At 48.0% G+C, this 15,519-nt stretch overlaps 2 protein-coding genes across 3 annotated transcripts; one reads left to right on the top strand and one right to left on the bottom strand.

The window, feature by feature from the left end:
* The first annotated feature begins 8,023 nt into the window (after nt 1–8,023).
* LOC136464859 (uncharacterized) lies at nt 8,024–10,056 on the top strand. Its single transcript, XM_066463806.1, has 2 exons — nt 8,024–8,176; nt 9,181–10,056. Exons 1-2 carry the CDS (start codon nt 8,092–8,094, stop codon nt 9,657–9,659), a joined length of 564 nt encoding a protein of 187 aa, XP_066319903.1. The 5' UTR covers nt 8,024–8,091; the 3' UTR covers nt 9,660–10,056.
* Nucleotides 10,057–10,177: 121 nt separating this feature from the next.
* On the bottom strand, nt 10,178–15,188 carry LOC136464858 (ABC transporter G family member 28-like). 2 transcript variants are annotated; one of them, XM_066463805.1, is made up of 14 exons: nt 14,840–15,188; nt 14,656–14,732; nt 14,276–14,554; nt 14,122–14,185; nt 13,895–14,041; nt 13,650–13,684; nt 13,465–13,538; nt 12,545–13,377; nt 12,145–12,441; nt 11,560–12,039; nt 11,306–11,454; nt 10,926–11,215; nt 10,693–10,818; nt 10,178–10,578 (listed from the first exon to the last, which is right to left on the bottom strand). In XM_066463805.1, exons 1-14 carry the CDS (start codon nt 15,148–15,150, stop codon nt 10,522–10,524), a joined length of 3,219 nt encoding a protein of 1,072 aa, XP_066319902.1. In that variant the 5' UTR covers nt 15,151–15,188; the 3' UTR covers nt 10,178–10,521. The 2 variants fall into 2 exon arrangements, with proteins under 2 accessions (XP_066319902.1, XP_066319900.1); XM_066463803.1 differs by having other exon boundaries at nt 10,697–10,818.
* Between the last annotated feature and the right edge of the window lie 331 nt (nt 15,189–15,519).

Below are 15,519 nucleotides of genomic sequence, written 5' to 3'. Positions count from 1 at the left end.
GAAGTTTCAAATAAACTCTATGTCTGCAACGTTAAGAAAATCCTCGCTGAGCCCACCAGGAGGTTTTCACACACAAGTGCCAGCTCCACATGTTCCTGCCACCTACAACAGGGTAGAACAAACCCTGAGTACGCAATTGTACTCTGCAAGGCTTACCCGTCAAGAGGAAAGAAAAGACTCCAAGGATATGCAAGGCTATATGGCCTGTGGGTTATTGCATCTACAGGAAGAATTACTAAGTGTGCATCCTTATATTCAATTTTATTAGCAGTCACCATTAGTTAATTAACTAACTAGTCTATGTAAGCGCTTGTGCTACTTTGAAGCAGGTAGTAGAACTATTTTATCATCTTTCATATTCCAGTTCTTACTACGGTGCTAGATCGTAGCTAAGTCATACCGTATCACACGACGATTCATGGACCAATATATCCTAGTTGGGTACCCCAAAACACACGCCCCGCTCATACCCTAGGCACAAGCAGGACCAACCCATCACTCTCCTATCAAGAGGTCTAGGTCCCCGTCCAAACTTGGACTCCAAGCCCCCACATCTGAGTCCCGAACTCAGTGTGGTGCTTAGAACTCCACCATCCTCGCCTCCAATCAGTCGGTCTGGAAAGAGCTGAAATCCACAATAAGAGAGCAATGAGCCTTCCCTGCTCCCATAAACAAGAATGTGCTCAGGATAATAAGTCTGTGACCTGACTAGAATCCAATGCAACGGCCGGTCCTTAACCGACACAGGCGGGACAAATGCCACTAGAGCCTTGCTCGGTTACCTAACCAAGTCCGAATCCAAATCCAAAGTATGGACCCGTCCGATCTTCAATTATTATCCACATATATTCCATATGATAGTAACATGATAATAGTAATAATAATATATTTCTTATCTCTCGTGAGTGACAGGCAATCACTCGACTTCTACTGGAGTCCTGTAGCATAGCAATCTATACGATCCTGTCATCTAGTAAGACTAATAGGATAAGGATATATATGCAAGTGGTTTTCATTCAACTCCTTAAAACTTAATGCACAAGCATAAAATAAAGTGCAGAATAATTAGGGTTATGCACCGGGGCTTGCCTAGGTAAGATATAACCAAATATTAACATTCCATCATGGCGACACAATCAATAAGACACCATCTTTTCTGCTACTCTGGTCGACTCCAGATCCATCGTTGTTCCTATTGTGGCATTCGTGGATACACACGGAAAACATAATTAATCAATGGCAACCGCAATGCTTAAAATACGATTACACCGCTAGGCTAACAGGCTAGCTCTGATGACTAACGTACTAGGCCACGTATCCACGTTGTTGAACAAGGCATTAATTTCCCACGATGTTTTAGTTATAAAATTCCTAGGTGTTTCTTTATTTTCTTTTATTTACTATATGTATAAACTAAGGCTCATTAGTTACCTCAGCAAACTAATTATTCAGAAGCTACAAAAGTTACAGCGAGCATCTAATAATACGAGGAACTTACGATGAAATTTCTAATATCAACACTATCACCAATTCATTACAACAATTCCAACAAGTTCATATTTAATAATACTAAGTATCTCAAATTAATTAGCTAACTCCTAGAAATATCATGAAACTATGTGAACAAGATATACTAGCAGATAGATCATGATTTTAGGATTCTTACAAAATTAGTTTCACAATTTTTGAATCTCTACACAAATTTATATTGAATTTATAAATTTACTCTAGAGACTAAATTGGAAAAAGGCTTAGAAAACAAAAAGGGCTGGCGGTGGCAATTCTAGCCCAGCAACCCAACGTGGCCCGCGTGGGCCGGTCACATGCGTAATAGGCAGGGCCAGCCAACGGCCCACAGAGGAAGCCCGCCCGCGCCCAACACATTTGCAAAAGAAGGCTCATACTCTCATGATTTCAACTACGTCATGCTACACTATTCCATCAGTCTCAACTTTTGCACAAAACACCTCGGAAAACACCATCTTCGCAACGACTGGGTCCTCGCTGCACCCACACGCGCCAGAGCGACTCCAACTGGCACCGCACGGCCACGCCGACCTACAGAGACCCCTCCCATCTACATGCCTATGAAGCCGATTGAGACATCTGGACCTACACGTGGTAGCAGAAATCGGTAGCACGTCCAACTATGCACTAATTTCACCTACCCACGTCGCTGGGGAATCCGCGCGGTGGCGCGACTGGTCAGGCGGGCCTACGCGCTAATGGAGGAGTAGCGGTGGCAGAGAAGCATCCAGAGCTTATCGTGGTCCACACTGTGGTGGTGGTTGAAGCCGGGGAGGGTTGAGGTGACCCGACCACGTGAGCCTGAGCACGGTGGCGACGCTTCACGATGGTCCCATCGCATCATCGCATTATCGACGAGGGTCCTAGCCAAGACAATGCGAAACTGGCTAAAGGTGGTTAAGGCAAGCCTAGAAACGCCCCCAATTGAACCCTTACCTCTAGGTTTGGGACTTACCCCTGAGCGGTGCTCTGTTTCGGAGATAAGATGGCAGGCAGCGAGCAATTCATCAAATTGATGGTAGGTAGGTACTCGGCTAAGAATGGGGAAGGTAGGGTGTCTAGCTGGCTCCCTAACCCACGCACTAGTGTAGGCAATCAGGCCGAGGATCCACGAGCTAGCAGAGCCTACCGCGTGGCGACACGGAGCTTTGGCCACGGTGGTTGCACGAAAGAGCAGGCAAACAAACACAAGAGGGTTAAGATGATGGCCCCAGCCACAAGCTACCACCAACACGTGCTCCCAGGCGATGCCATGGGTAGGCTTGGCATGGTGTGCATGACTTAAAGCAGCCAGACCCAAGCGGTGGGATGATGTCGGCTAGCTGATCAAGGCGAGCAGGGAGGTGTCACATTGCCACTAGAGCCAGAACCAATGACCTAGACTCGACGAACGTAGGACGGCTTGAATGCTCGACGTGGTAGGTGGATTGAAGGGTGAGGCAGGTGCCACATCGGCCAAGTCCAAACTACCACGTCCACAACATGCGCCGTGCGTGGCACCATGGCCAGTCGCCTAAGCACGACGTGCGCAAAGCAGCGAGCCAAATTGCAGCTGATGCGTGACATCACCCCTATGTGTGAGCTAGGCAACGATAGTGGTCTGACCATGGACTATGTGACGATAGTGGCGCATGTGTGTACGTGGTGATTGTGCCCACGAGGCTGAGCAAGCACAAAAATGACGAGCACGGATTTTAAAGCTAAGCAAAAACGACTAATTACTTTGCCTAAAGTGCGTCCGCTTAAACTCGTCGATAGTTCTTGCTACCTGGTTCCTAACAAGACCTTGGTTATGATCAATGAACAGCTACGGAGGGAGGTCAACGGGCTCCAAGTGAAGCTTATCACCGAAATGCCGATTTGCGCACAGAAAGCCAAAGACATGTCCTCAACGCGTTCTAGCGAAGTTCGGTCAATTTTTAGAGGGCAACGTGACACCTAGCTCAACCCCAACCTATGCTACGCCCAAGTGCTTACTTAGGAGCAATCAGTGGTGCAAAAACATGAAGCTATTGTTTAGATGCTTTTGCTAGAATTTGAATGTCGAAATCGCATTGTCTACTCTTTTAGACTTAGGAAAAACTAGGGTTCAGTTCGGGCTAACAATCATTAGCACTTTTGTCTTAACTTTTAAATGATCTAAACCCTAATAACTTTAACCAACAATTATTTCATGCAAAACCACATACTCCATACTAACCCATAGGAGCAAAATATTAAATCAGTATCTAAGTATGTTTCACAAAATAATTTACCAAAGATAGCATTCTAAACATAAGTCATTAGGTTGCCGACTTAACCATGAAGAGTGGATTAAATTTCAATTTGATTTCCCTCCCCATCAAATGAGACACTCAAGTTGGTTAGCATCCCCTACGAGTTTAAAATTTTAAAACCTGAGAACTTATTTTTGTTAACTTCTTTTAGACCTTGATTCTAGGTTCTAAACGAGCTTGTAACACCAGAGGTGTTATAAGATCAAACCGGTATGTTTGTGTACTAAGTGGCAGTGATGGATAATTTTCACTAAGTACATGAAATTAGAGTTTTTAGACCACCCTTGAGGTGCTACATGGATTTGGTGGAATTGGGAGCTAGATCCAAGTTTTTGGCAGATCTAAAGTTCGTGGAGATGGAGCGTGTCGCTAAAAAATTAGGAATGACTTAGTTTTTTAGGATTTATAACTGCACCAAACACCCTGAAGATCCTAATATGGCTAGAGAGAGGGGTGAATAGCCTATTTAAAAATCTACAAGATCACTACAATAATTTGATTAGTATGACAAATAGCGAAATGCAAACTTGCTCTAGCTCTACAAGGGTTACAAGCCACCTATCCAACAATTGTAGTTACTATAATCACAAGTCACACAAACGGCTAAGTCACTACTCACTAAGAGCTCTCACACTTGCTACACTAAGGAGCTCCACTAGATGATCTTAAGCTAGAAAGCAAGCTCTCAATTCTAGCTACACTAAAGAGCTTGCTACAACTAGTTTACGGGAATATAACCGAGTGAGTAGGGTGATTATACCACCGCGTAGAGGAGTGAGCCAATCACAAGATAAAAACCAATTCAATCACCAGAAGAATAGAAAAGGGTAAGAGACAACCAATTTTTCTCCCGAGATTCACGTGCTTGCTGGCACGCTAGTCCCCGTTGTGTCGACCAACACTTGGTGGTTCGGCGGCTAAGAGGTGTTGCACGAACCTCGTCCACACAATTGGACATCGCAAGAACCTACCCACAAGTGAGGTAACTCAATGACATGAGCAATCCACTAGAGTTACCTTTCGGCTCTCCGCTAGGAAAGGTACAAGACCCCTCACAATCACCGAAGCCAGCCACGAACAATCACCAACATGTGTTGAAGCTCCTCCGCTGCTCCAAGCCGTCTAGGTGGTGGCAACCACCAAGAGTAACAAGAACTCCATAGCCACAACGATCCCCAAGTGCCACTAGTTGCAATCACTCAAGCAAATGCACTAGGAATCACTCCTAATCTCACTATGATGATGAATCAATGATGGAGATGAGTGGGAGGTGTTTGCTTAGGCTCACAAGGATGTCAAGTATGTCAAAGTGCCAAGAGAGTGAGCCCTAAGCTGGTACCTTTCTATTTATAGAGCCCCAAGACTCAAAGAGCGGTTGGACACTCTTAGGATGACCGGACGCACCCCAGCGTCTGGTCGGCCAGCGTCCGATCGTTCCTGGCCGTCCATGTGGGGCTCCTTTAAATTTTACGTGTTAGATCACAACGGTCGAAAAACGATCAGCGTCGAGTCAACCCAAAGACCGAACGCACTCTTCTAACGATTAGATTCTAAGACACTCCGCGTCAGGTCAACATCAGTAAGCTCCTAGAGTGGCTTTTTAATGATCAGACACACCTGGTCAAAGATGACCTAACGTGCCATGACGTTCGGTCGCTCTCTCTCTTTCGTGTGTGCCTCAGGCACTGACCTAATGCATGAACAGTGTCTTCACCGCGTCAGGTCGTGTGGCTCTCTCCAGCGTCCGATCGTGCCACCCAGGCTGCTTCTCCTCTACGCCAGCTGACCAGACGTAGCGCCCGCGTCACATCCCAGCGTTCGGGCGCTCGCAAGCCTTCTCGGCTAGAGCTGTACCACCTCGCTATAAATGATCGGACGCTGCCTAGGGTCAGGTCTCATGTTCGGTGCAATGTCCGGTCAGTGACCGACACTACATTTCTTTTTCTATCTCCTCAACCGCTTTGCCCTTGTTTCCAACTTGCTAACCACAAAGTGTAGAACTTGTGTGCACGTGTGCTAGCATTTTTCAAAGCATTTTACAAGGGTCAAGGATAGCACACTAGGTTCCTAAATACATATGCAAGAATCATGTCACCTAATGACACTCGATAAACCGTTTGGCCAAAGATTTCTCCTTTTATAGTACGGCTATCGATCATAAGTCACTCACACCCTCTATGGTGTCTTGAGTGCAAAACAAAACCTATCTTATACCTTTGCTTTGATCATCTTGGTTTTTGTTTTTCTCTTTCTTCTTTTCCAAGTTGAGCTTGATCATCTTCAACATATGTTCATCTCCATCTCCATGGACTTCATGACCATGCTCCACACTTGAATTGCACCAACCTAGCTCATTTCACAACTCATTACAAAGGTTAGTGCTAGGTTTCATCAATTATCCAAAACCAAACTAGGGCTTTCACACTCCTAAAATGGGAAGAAATTATTTCTCCCGGTCAGCTCCTAAACCAAGGTAAAAGAAACCAGCAGTTTCAATTTATGGTGTCGAGTTACACCTCCCCTCCATGGACCCATGCACAGACAACGCCAATGATCAAGTGGAGGGACAAACTTAGTAAAAGTTTAGAGCTAACTTTAGACCACCTGGAGACTAAACTCGGTAGAAGTTTAGAGCTAACTTAAGACCACCTGGAGACTTTAGCTCTAAATTTTAGAGCTCTAAAGTTTGGAGGAGATCCAAACAGGCCCTAACATGTTGGACACATGAGTCTAGACATTGGTGGATCGAGATAAAAGTGTATGTGCGAAGGAATAGGAAAGAGAATGTGAGATATGATATCATATAATACCAAAAAATTGTAGAAAATAAGATAAATATATTATATAATTTAGCTTTTAAAATTGGATGTTACCAGGCCCGGACGTCCGGAGCCACTCCAAAATATTGGACGCCTCAGGTCCTTCGCACGAGAGGCTGCGCTACACGCGAAAGGAGCACCTGCCGTCTGTTTTCGCACACCCCACCACGTGGACCGCACACTGCATACCGTCCTACCATCGCGCTCACTCTGTTTCGCCTTACCACCACGCCCGCATGCAGGAACCCATGTGGGTCCCAGTCACCTACCCCCGCCTATGGATGCCGCAATGCAGATGCGTCTGACGACCTCAGGCTCCCGCACGATGACCCACGACGGTGCTCTTGCGGCTGCAGCAGGTGGGTCCCATTGCAACATATGCAACACCAGATATACTTTTGCAACATTCAGATGAAGCACTTGCAACATACGTCTGAAAGGCAACTGAAATAGTTGCACCATGCATCTAAAACACTTGCAAAAAATGCTAGAAAAAAACTTGAAAACATGTGTGTAACCATTGCAAAACATATGCAACATTCAGATGAAACACATGCAACATACGTATGAAACACTTGAAACATACGCTTCCAACATGCGGTATTGCAATGTCCGGATCTACTTTTGCAACATCCAGATGAAACACTTGCAATATACGTCTAAAACAGATGAAATATTTGGAACATACACTTGAAACATACGTATATAGTCATTGCAATATGTGCAACATCCCGATCTACTTGTGCAACATCGATATAAAACACTTGCAACATACCTCTGAAACATCTGAAATACTTGAAACATACGCTTGCAACATGCGCTTTCAGCGCAATTTCACCTTTCTGCTTGGACGAATGGAGGCTCGTCATTGCAGAGCTCGACGCCGACGCAGAGGTTGGCGGCGGCGCGGCATCACATGAAGCTTCTCCCCTCGCCTGCTTGCTGGAGCCTCTGTCGTGGAGGCTCGCCGACTCGATGGAGTGGCCACGGCGAACGAGCAACGTGGTGGAGCACGGAGTGGGGAAGGTGGGCGACGTGGTGGAGGTAGAGTAGGGAAGGTGGGTGGCGTGATGGAGCGAGCGAACAGCGCGATAGCGATTTGGGAAATTTTTGAAAGCTGCGTCCGTCCGTCCAGACGTCCAGACACGGCATTTCCGTTTAAAATTTGACTTATAGCTAACTTGCCTTTTTGTTTAAGAAACTACTATTTAGTTTTTTTTTTTTTTGAGAAAGGGCTTTTTTTTTAGGCATTCAGGAAGAACTTCTTAGCTTTATTATTGACCGTGCTCTAAGAGCCCAATGTAATTTGTAGCCAAGGAAGGCCCATCAGCAAGCCCAGAACATACCACGGCCGCGCTCTGTCTCTTTCTTTCTTCCTCAGCAATCCAATTCCAATTTCCAAGCAGAGAGGCAGGCAGACGGACGAAGCGCAAAGCTTCTTCCTCTTCTACAGCCTTCTCTGCGCCGCCATGGCTGCCGCCCGGCTGGTTCCGCTGCTCCGACGCCGCCTCGCCGCCGCAATTGCCGGATCGCCTGCTCCCTACTCCCACCGAGGTAGCCGCATCCCATCCCCACATCTTTGCCCTCCTCTGTTTCTCCCTCAGTTAGCTGCCTATTAGTTGCGCTCGCGCGTCTCCAGCTCCTCGGATGGGGAGGGGAGCTCCGAGCTATAGTATCTATCAATTCACGTGTTTATGGCTTGCTTGTGATCCATCCAGATTTCTCTCTCCCGTCCGTCTTAAGACTTAACTGGGGTTTGCTTTAGGCTGTGCTGTTCAGAATTGTTTCGGGTTTGCGAGAGGAATCCCTATCTCTAATGTGTGCCTTAATTTTTGCAAGCAAGCTCCGTATGTTTAACATAGACTCACTCAACGAGAGCAGTCTCCACTTTGTGCCTTTTATTGACTAACACCATAGAGACCAAAATCTTGCATTGCTCTGTCTGATGGCCACACAACTGCTCCTAATGTTATATTTACTCGTATATATACTCCTAGCTACGTCCCTTTAAAACCTGGTGAAATTAATTCAGGGTTGGTTTATTTAGGTTGATGGCACTAAGCTCAGGCTAAGGATTGATTGGTTTGGATTTGTGGCTGAAAGTTTCGTGTGCCATGTATGCTGTCCTTAAACATAGGTTCAACAAATCTAAAAATTCATGCTGTGTTCAATTCATGCTTTGCTACGTCTATCCCACGCCAAAGCACAGGTCTAAGGACTGGCCCGTTCTCACAGGGCGACGGTGCCGCTGTGTAAGGGTGGGGCAGGGGTTCAGGGGTTTTCTGGGCCTGCCTGAGAAGGTCTTCTTCTTAATGCAATGCCTGGGGGTGGTCATACCCTCGTAGGTCCAGTTTTTTTTTTTTTTACTACCCTGCTTTCACAAAGCGCTAAAGATAACTGTTACAATAATAAACACCGACTTCCTAGTTGTGACTTGGGAGCACAAATGTTTATTTGTGGTTACTGCTTCATCCTTGGGTGTACCTGTACCATAGCTGTTTTACAATTTTGCAAAGCAGATTAGCTAAGCACTGAACTGGAAACTCATGTCATTGCAGGATTCTCATTTCCTCCACCTGCAAGTGCCGGGCTAAGGTCCCTCCTAACAGTTACCGGAGCGAGCAATACTGCAACAGATCCCCGGGATCAACAGGACTCCGAAACAAATCCCCCACCGGCTTCTGTCCCGACACGAGAGCCCGGATTCAAAGTCAGGGATACCTCCAACCTGAAGATCTCACCAAGGCATGACCTCGCCATGATCTTTACGTGCAAGGTGTGCGAGACCAGATCTATGAAGATGGCCAGCAAGGACTCGTACCAGAATGGAGTTGTGGTTGTGCGGTGCGGTGGCTGCAACAACCTCCACCTCATAGCAGATAGGCTTGGATGGTTCGGGGAGCCAGGGAGCATCGAGGACTTCCTAGCGACGCAAGGAGAGGAGGTGAAGAAAGGTTCAACGGATACTGTCAACTTCACTTTGGACGACTTGGCTGGGTCTCAGGTCAGTTCTAAGGGACCTTCTGAACAAAATTAGTCTTCTTCCTAATATGGTAGGGTTTGGTCTAGTAAGTACCCGTAGAAGCCTCTCTTTAATATAAAGATGCACAGCTCACCTGCATGTTCAAGAAAACAAGGGTACATGTAGAAGCCTACCTTAACTTTTGCCCCAGTAGTTGTGCTCAACTTCATGGCTTCTCATGTGTAGCTCTCAAGTCCATCAGATACGTGCTGTTGTGATTCTGTTGCAGTGTAGCTTTTTTTATACCAAAAACTGGATCCAGGAGCTGTAAGCCCACATAAATTGAATATGGTGAATCTCTTGTGCACTACCCACATTCTGATTCTGTATTCAGTTGTGTATCAGCATTCATGTATTGTGTGTGGTTAAATATGCTCTTATTAAGAGCTTACAGATGATTGCTATGATTATTTGGAGTTAAATGCGTTAAGTTCTGCTGTAACTTAAACTCGCACTGAAAGTAAGAAAACTGTTTTTCAAGTGAAGAGCTACAAATTTCATAATTAGTTGTCATACTCATACATACACTGAATTTGCATATCAAATTTACATTGGTGGTAACAAAGTGACCCCTGATGTTTTAGCTAGCCTGAAAATGAAAAAAAATGCCTCTGTAATTTAGGGCATCCCTGACAGTTGCTTGCTACTCAAGAATCTCTCCTCATCTACACCTGGGACTGTACCAAGAGGGAGTCTAATCTACAATCCTATCACACTGAAATTACGAAACGGACCTGCTACATGGGCATAGAAAGTTTATGGTTTTTCCTTGATTTTTTAGTTCTTCTGGAAGGTGACCATGCAGAAGAATGCTACACAGCGGAAGAGTATCCCATTAGCAATGAGGACCGCTATACAGAGAGCCTCGTGCTCAATGTCATAGCCGCTCCTGACCAGCGAGCCACACCGTGTTATTAGCCACACTCCGGAATAGCTGCAACCAGAGAGAAAACAGAAATGGTGTGTTTTTATCAGGTTGCGGTGTTGCTATGGCCAGTTGAATCTGAATCCATATGCTAGTCATCAAACAGGATGAGCTGAGACATACATACTTCTGAGCGTTTGCAATGACAAAGGCTTCCAGAGCCCACTTTGTGTAGCACAGATCGGCAAGGATCGTGTCCTTCTGCTGTGTTGCTATCAGAGTCAAAACCACTGGAAGCAAAGCAGACCACTGCAAGCACACCATATGTGTTATTAGGATAGTTCTGGCTCTAAGTGAACCCTGGCTCGTGAGACATATCGAGCAAGTAAAGCATACACAATACAAAGATGACTCACCAGCTGTGCAGAACCTGGCTGGAAGAAGATGGCGAAGGTGTAGCCGATGCCAGTGACGCAGTAGACGAGTGCAAGGAGGACAATGTAGTTCTCCCAGATGGACGACCTTGGGTTGTTGAAGAAGTAGAACATGGAGAGGTAGACAATGGGCTTAACAATGGTGTTGAAGTGATCTATGGTGTCCTTGGACATGAAGTAGGCCAGGGAGCTCATCCCGGAGGCTCTCTCCCTCCAGTAGTTTATCTTGTCCAGCGTGAACGATCTCAGGGCTCCGATCTTGCAGAGCAGAGCTGCAACGACATTTTGGGTGCATCACTTGGCTGAAGTGTGCTATCAGAAAAAAAGCAAACAGCATTGTTCAGAGAGCTTTTCACACTTACAGACTGCAATGACAGTGTAAGTGTATCCCAGCGCTCCAAACGTCTCGTCGCTCACTTTCGCCAGTGTTCCCAGGCATATACCGGCAAGACAAAGGATCAAATAGTCAACTCCCTGTATCCTGGCATCACGGAGCCTCTGCTTGCCGCACCTGAAGAAGAATGGCTACATCATAAGCCATGAAGTCTAGTTTGACACACTTGATAAAATTTCACAAAGGCTTATATCTTCTGAAGGCAAGACAAGAGGGCCTTACCTTCCTAGGAAGTATCTGTACTGCCTCAGGATGCCGGGAGTCTTACGTTTTGACAAATCTTCTGAAGTCTTGTTGTAATCATACTCATCCTTCTTCTGCCCGAGGATATCCTTGAAATTGCCCCAGAGTACTGAAACAATGGATGGCGCTGCATCGTCGTGGCTCGAAGCATGATCCATGCTTCCCCTGGACGTCGACTCTGATTGTGAAGAACTCTGCAGCATATCCCGCGGGACATCGTACCCGTTGTGCACCATCCATCTGATCGGCAGATCCTTCACACTGACACCTGGGCTTAAGTTGGGCTTCACAATGCCCTCCAAGATGTCGATGTAGTAGTCTGGTGGGTTCACCCGCTCTGGCACGACGATGCCCAGCCCTGTGAAGTACTCCTCCACCTTCTTCACGGGCCCATGGTACACCGTCATGCCCCCTTTGGCTAGAAGTATCAGGTCATCAAACATTCTGTAGAGAGTGTAACTGAAACAGCACAAGCATCAGTTATTGATCCATCATCAACCAGAAACTTGACTGCACCAAGCGACCTAGCTAGTACATGTTCAGATTCGGAGTCCGGAGACCAACCTGGGCTGATGGACGACCATGGAGATGTTGACGCCTTCGAGAGCTTCACGACGAAGGGCGCGGAGCAGAAGCAGGGAGGAGGCGCTGTCCAAACCAGACGTCGGCTCATCCAAGATCAGCACCGACGGCTCCATCACCATCTCGAGGCCGACATTGACTCTCTTGCGCTGGCCACCAGAGATGCCACGCTGCTCTACCGTCCCAACCAAAGAATCTCGAACTGGCTGAAGCCCAAGGGACTCGATGACCCTTTCCACGACGAGGACCTTATCGGCTTTCGACATGTCTGCTGACAGCCTGAAACGCATCAGTTTATCATATGTGAGTTCATCAAGTAATAATAGCAGCTTAAAAAGTCGAGAACTAGTGAAAGGACGCTACTCGGATTTCCAGCCTGTACCTGCATCTTGCATTGAACCAGAGGTTTTCTTCAACAGTTAGGTTGCCATGGACGATGTCATCTTGGGGAACAAAGCCAATGATCTTCTTGTACCCTCGAATCGGTTCGATCTTGCCATTTATTAATACCAGACCCGATGTTCCACACCCGGTTGCCTTACCGGCAATGGCGCTCAGAAACGTGGTTTTCCCTGCGCCAGACGGGCCCATGACGGCAGCTACCTTACCAGGTGAGAGCTTCCCTGTCACTGATCTCAAGAGCTTCTTCTTGCTTCCCTTCAATGTCAGAGTTAGGTCCTTGAAGGCGATCTCAATGGATGGTCTCGTACTGACATCATGGTCTTTTGCCATGGATATAACGCCTGAGAAGGTCATGTTATGGTTCTCCTGCTGCATGGCCTTCTCCTTCTCGATCTGACCATACGCGTACTTGAAGATCTGGCTCCGGGTGTGCATCTGTTTCCCCGTGGGCTTTTTCAGGGCCTTGTCTCCTACTTCCAGGTTGAACCCCTCATCGCTCTCTGGGTTATCCTCAATCGAGCGCATCATGTCAGTAAGATTGTTCTTCTTCCCACCTGCGTCTCCTACCCTGGACGGTCCGGGCTGTGCCTGGCCAGCCTTCTTGCGCGAGAAGGTGCGGGACAGTTGCGACTGCAGTCCCACGCCCGCCTTCTTGGCGACGTCTTTAGCTGACTTCCACCTCTCTCGAGCCTGTGCGGTCTCTCTCGCATGCCTTGCGGCAGCCTCTCGAGATTTCGCTTGCCTCTTCTCGCGGTTGGTCAGGATTTGGCCGGAGAAGTTGTAGATGATAAGAAGGACTAAGCAGGATGCAACCTGAAGAACAACAAAGGGGCAATGACAACATTGGACTACAGGAACCAGGAGATATCATCGCCATTCTAGTGATGTAGTGGCATGTACCACAAGCAGCGCGCCGAATATAGTGATGTCCTGAGTAGCAGAGTTTGGTGGGCAAGAGCTCTTCTTGTAGCATCCTGCAGTAAGGTGAGCAGCAGTGGATTTAGGAGTGGATGGACTTGAATGAAACCAAAGGAGCTGATATTGATGGTCAGGATTTCCATCTCTGTGAACAAGACTGGGCTTACTAGTCTGTGAGGTTGACCCCTTCCTGCAATAGTACCTGCAAATAAAAATGCACCTTATACTGTCAGCATTTATTATATTTATATAATTAGTGAGAACTGAGAACCCATACTCAAAGTGGGGGGTGGGATTAAAAGAAGAAGAAGATGCTTCAACAAAGGAAGGGACACATTTTAAAGGTATGTACACTAAATATGCAGGGAATTAATTGTAAGAAGGTTGGAAAACATTAGATAGATAGGATTACCCACTACTACAAGGGAGCTTCTGTATAGTGCTGGGGCAGTAGAATCCAGCAGGGCAGAAGATATCATCTGCTGTGACCACATCCGCCCAGATGTCGGCGGCTCCGCAGGTGTGGTTCGGGTTTCCGGGCGGCGGCTGATAGTTGTACCTGCAATGCAATGCATCATATGCATGAATGGATTCACCTTCACCTCTTTTTGTGGATGTGGATCGCCGGATATGACTTACGGGTCACAGATGCCTGTGGAAGTATTCAGGCTGGACCGTGGACAGTAAGCACCCAGAGGGCAAGCTGCATATATGCTTCATTCAGCTGCACTGGGATGGATAGGAACAAATGCAATGCAACAAACGAAGCAAGCGATGCAAGAGGTGATCTTACGGATCATGCAGGTGAGGCCATGGGGGCAGAAGAAGCCTGGGCAGCAGGACTGGCACTTGAGCGGCCTGTAGGGGATGTCCTTGGAGTTCTGCAGGTCGATCTTCTGGTCGGGACCGGCGCTGCACGCCCAGCCGGGCTCGCACCCGTCGATCCACGACGACCGGTTGCAGTTCACGTTGGGCTTCACGTAGTTGGTCTCCGCCGTGTCTCCGCCGCCCATCAGGCTGTCGAAGTAGAACCTCATCTCCGCCGCCGTGCAGATCCGCTGCTGGAGGTCCCCTGTTATTTTATTACATCGTCGTCGGCCATTTTTTCATCATATTTATTTATATATATGGCATAGGTAAATATATATCATATACATATCCTCAGGTACGTACCCTTGGTCTCCTTCATACAATTGGTGAGGAAGGTGGTGTCCTTTGAGAAATCGAAGGCCTGATTCCACTCCGTCTCCCTGCATACAATATATGCATAGACATATTTATTATATAATATATGTATATATACAAAGCAATGCAAGCAAGAAAAACAAAAAGGAATGAAGACGCAGCACGCACGTACGTGTCCTTGATGCAGTAGTCGAGCTTCTTGCCGATGGCGATGGCGAAGGAGGAGGTGAGCGCCCTGAGGCGGTCGTTCATGGCGCCGGCCACGATGGGGCTCCCCACGATGGCCTGGGACCCCTTGTCCCCGGTGGTGCCGTCGTCGTAGTCGCCTGTGCCGGTCGCGGCCGCGGCCTCCGCGAGGGACAGGCGCGGGGGCAGCGGTGTCGTGCCGTCGACGGCTGCGAACAGGGCGACGGCGGCGCGCGCGGCGGCCGCGGCGTTGCAGAGCAGCAGCAGGTGCATGGCGGCCGCCACCCAGCAGGCCATTGTTGCATTGGTCGGTCCGAGGCGGTGGCGTGGACGGGGACGGGACGACGGCGGTGCTACGCGTCTACGCCGTGCGCGCGCGGGGCCGGAGAAGGGGGAGGACGTACGGCCGTGGCGTTGGTGGCGAGGAGAAATAACAGGCGGGAGAAGAGGAGGAGAGGGGAGAGGTGGTGGTTGGTGACGAGCGCTTCGCTTACCCTTTCGAATGGGCGGGCCGCGGGCCTAGGCTGCTGGCACGGCCGGCCCAGAAGAAACCAAGCCGGGCTGCGGAATGGCATCGCATGGGCCGTAGCCCAGCTAGAGTTTGGTTCGAAGGGAGGACGATGGGCCCCGGCCAGTGGTGGTGGTGGGCTCGCACGCCGACCTCTC

Source organism: Miscanthus floridulus, chromosome 7, assembly GCF_019320115.1.
Source record: "Miscanthus floridulus cultivar M001 chromosome 7, ASM1932011v1, whole genome shotgun sequence".
In the NCBI taxonomy this organism is placed as follows: domain Eukaryota; kingdom Viridiplantae; phylum Streptophyta; class Magnoliopsida; order Poales; family Poaceae; genus Miscanthus; species Miscanthus floridulus.
The sequence above is the reverse complement of the archived record's forward strand: the minus strand, read 5'-3'. Positions and strand labels throughout refer to the sequence as shown.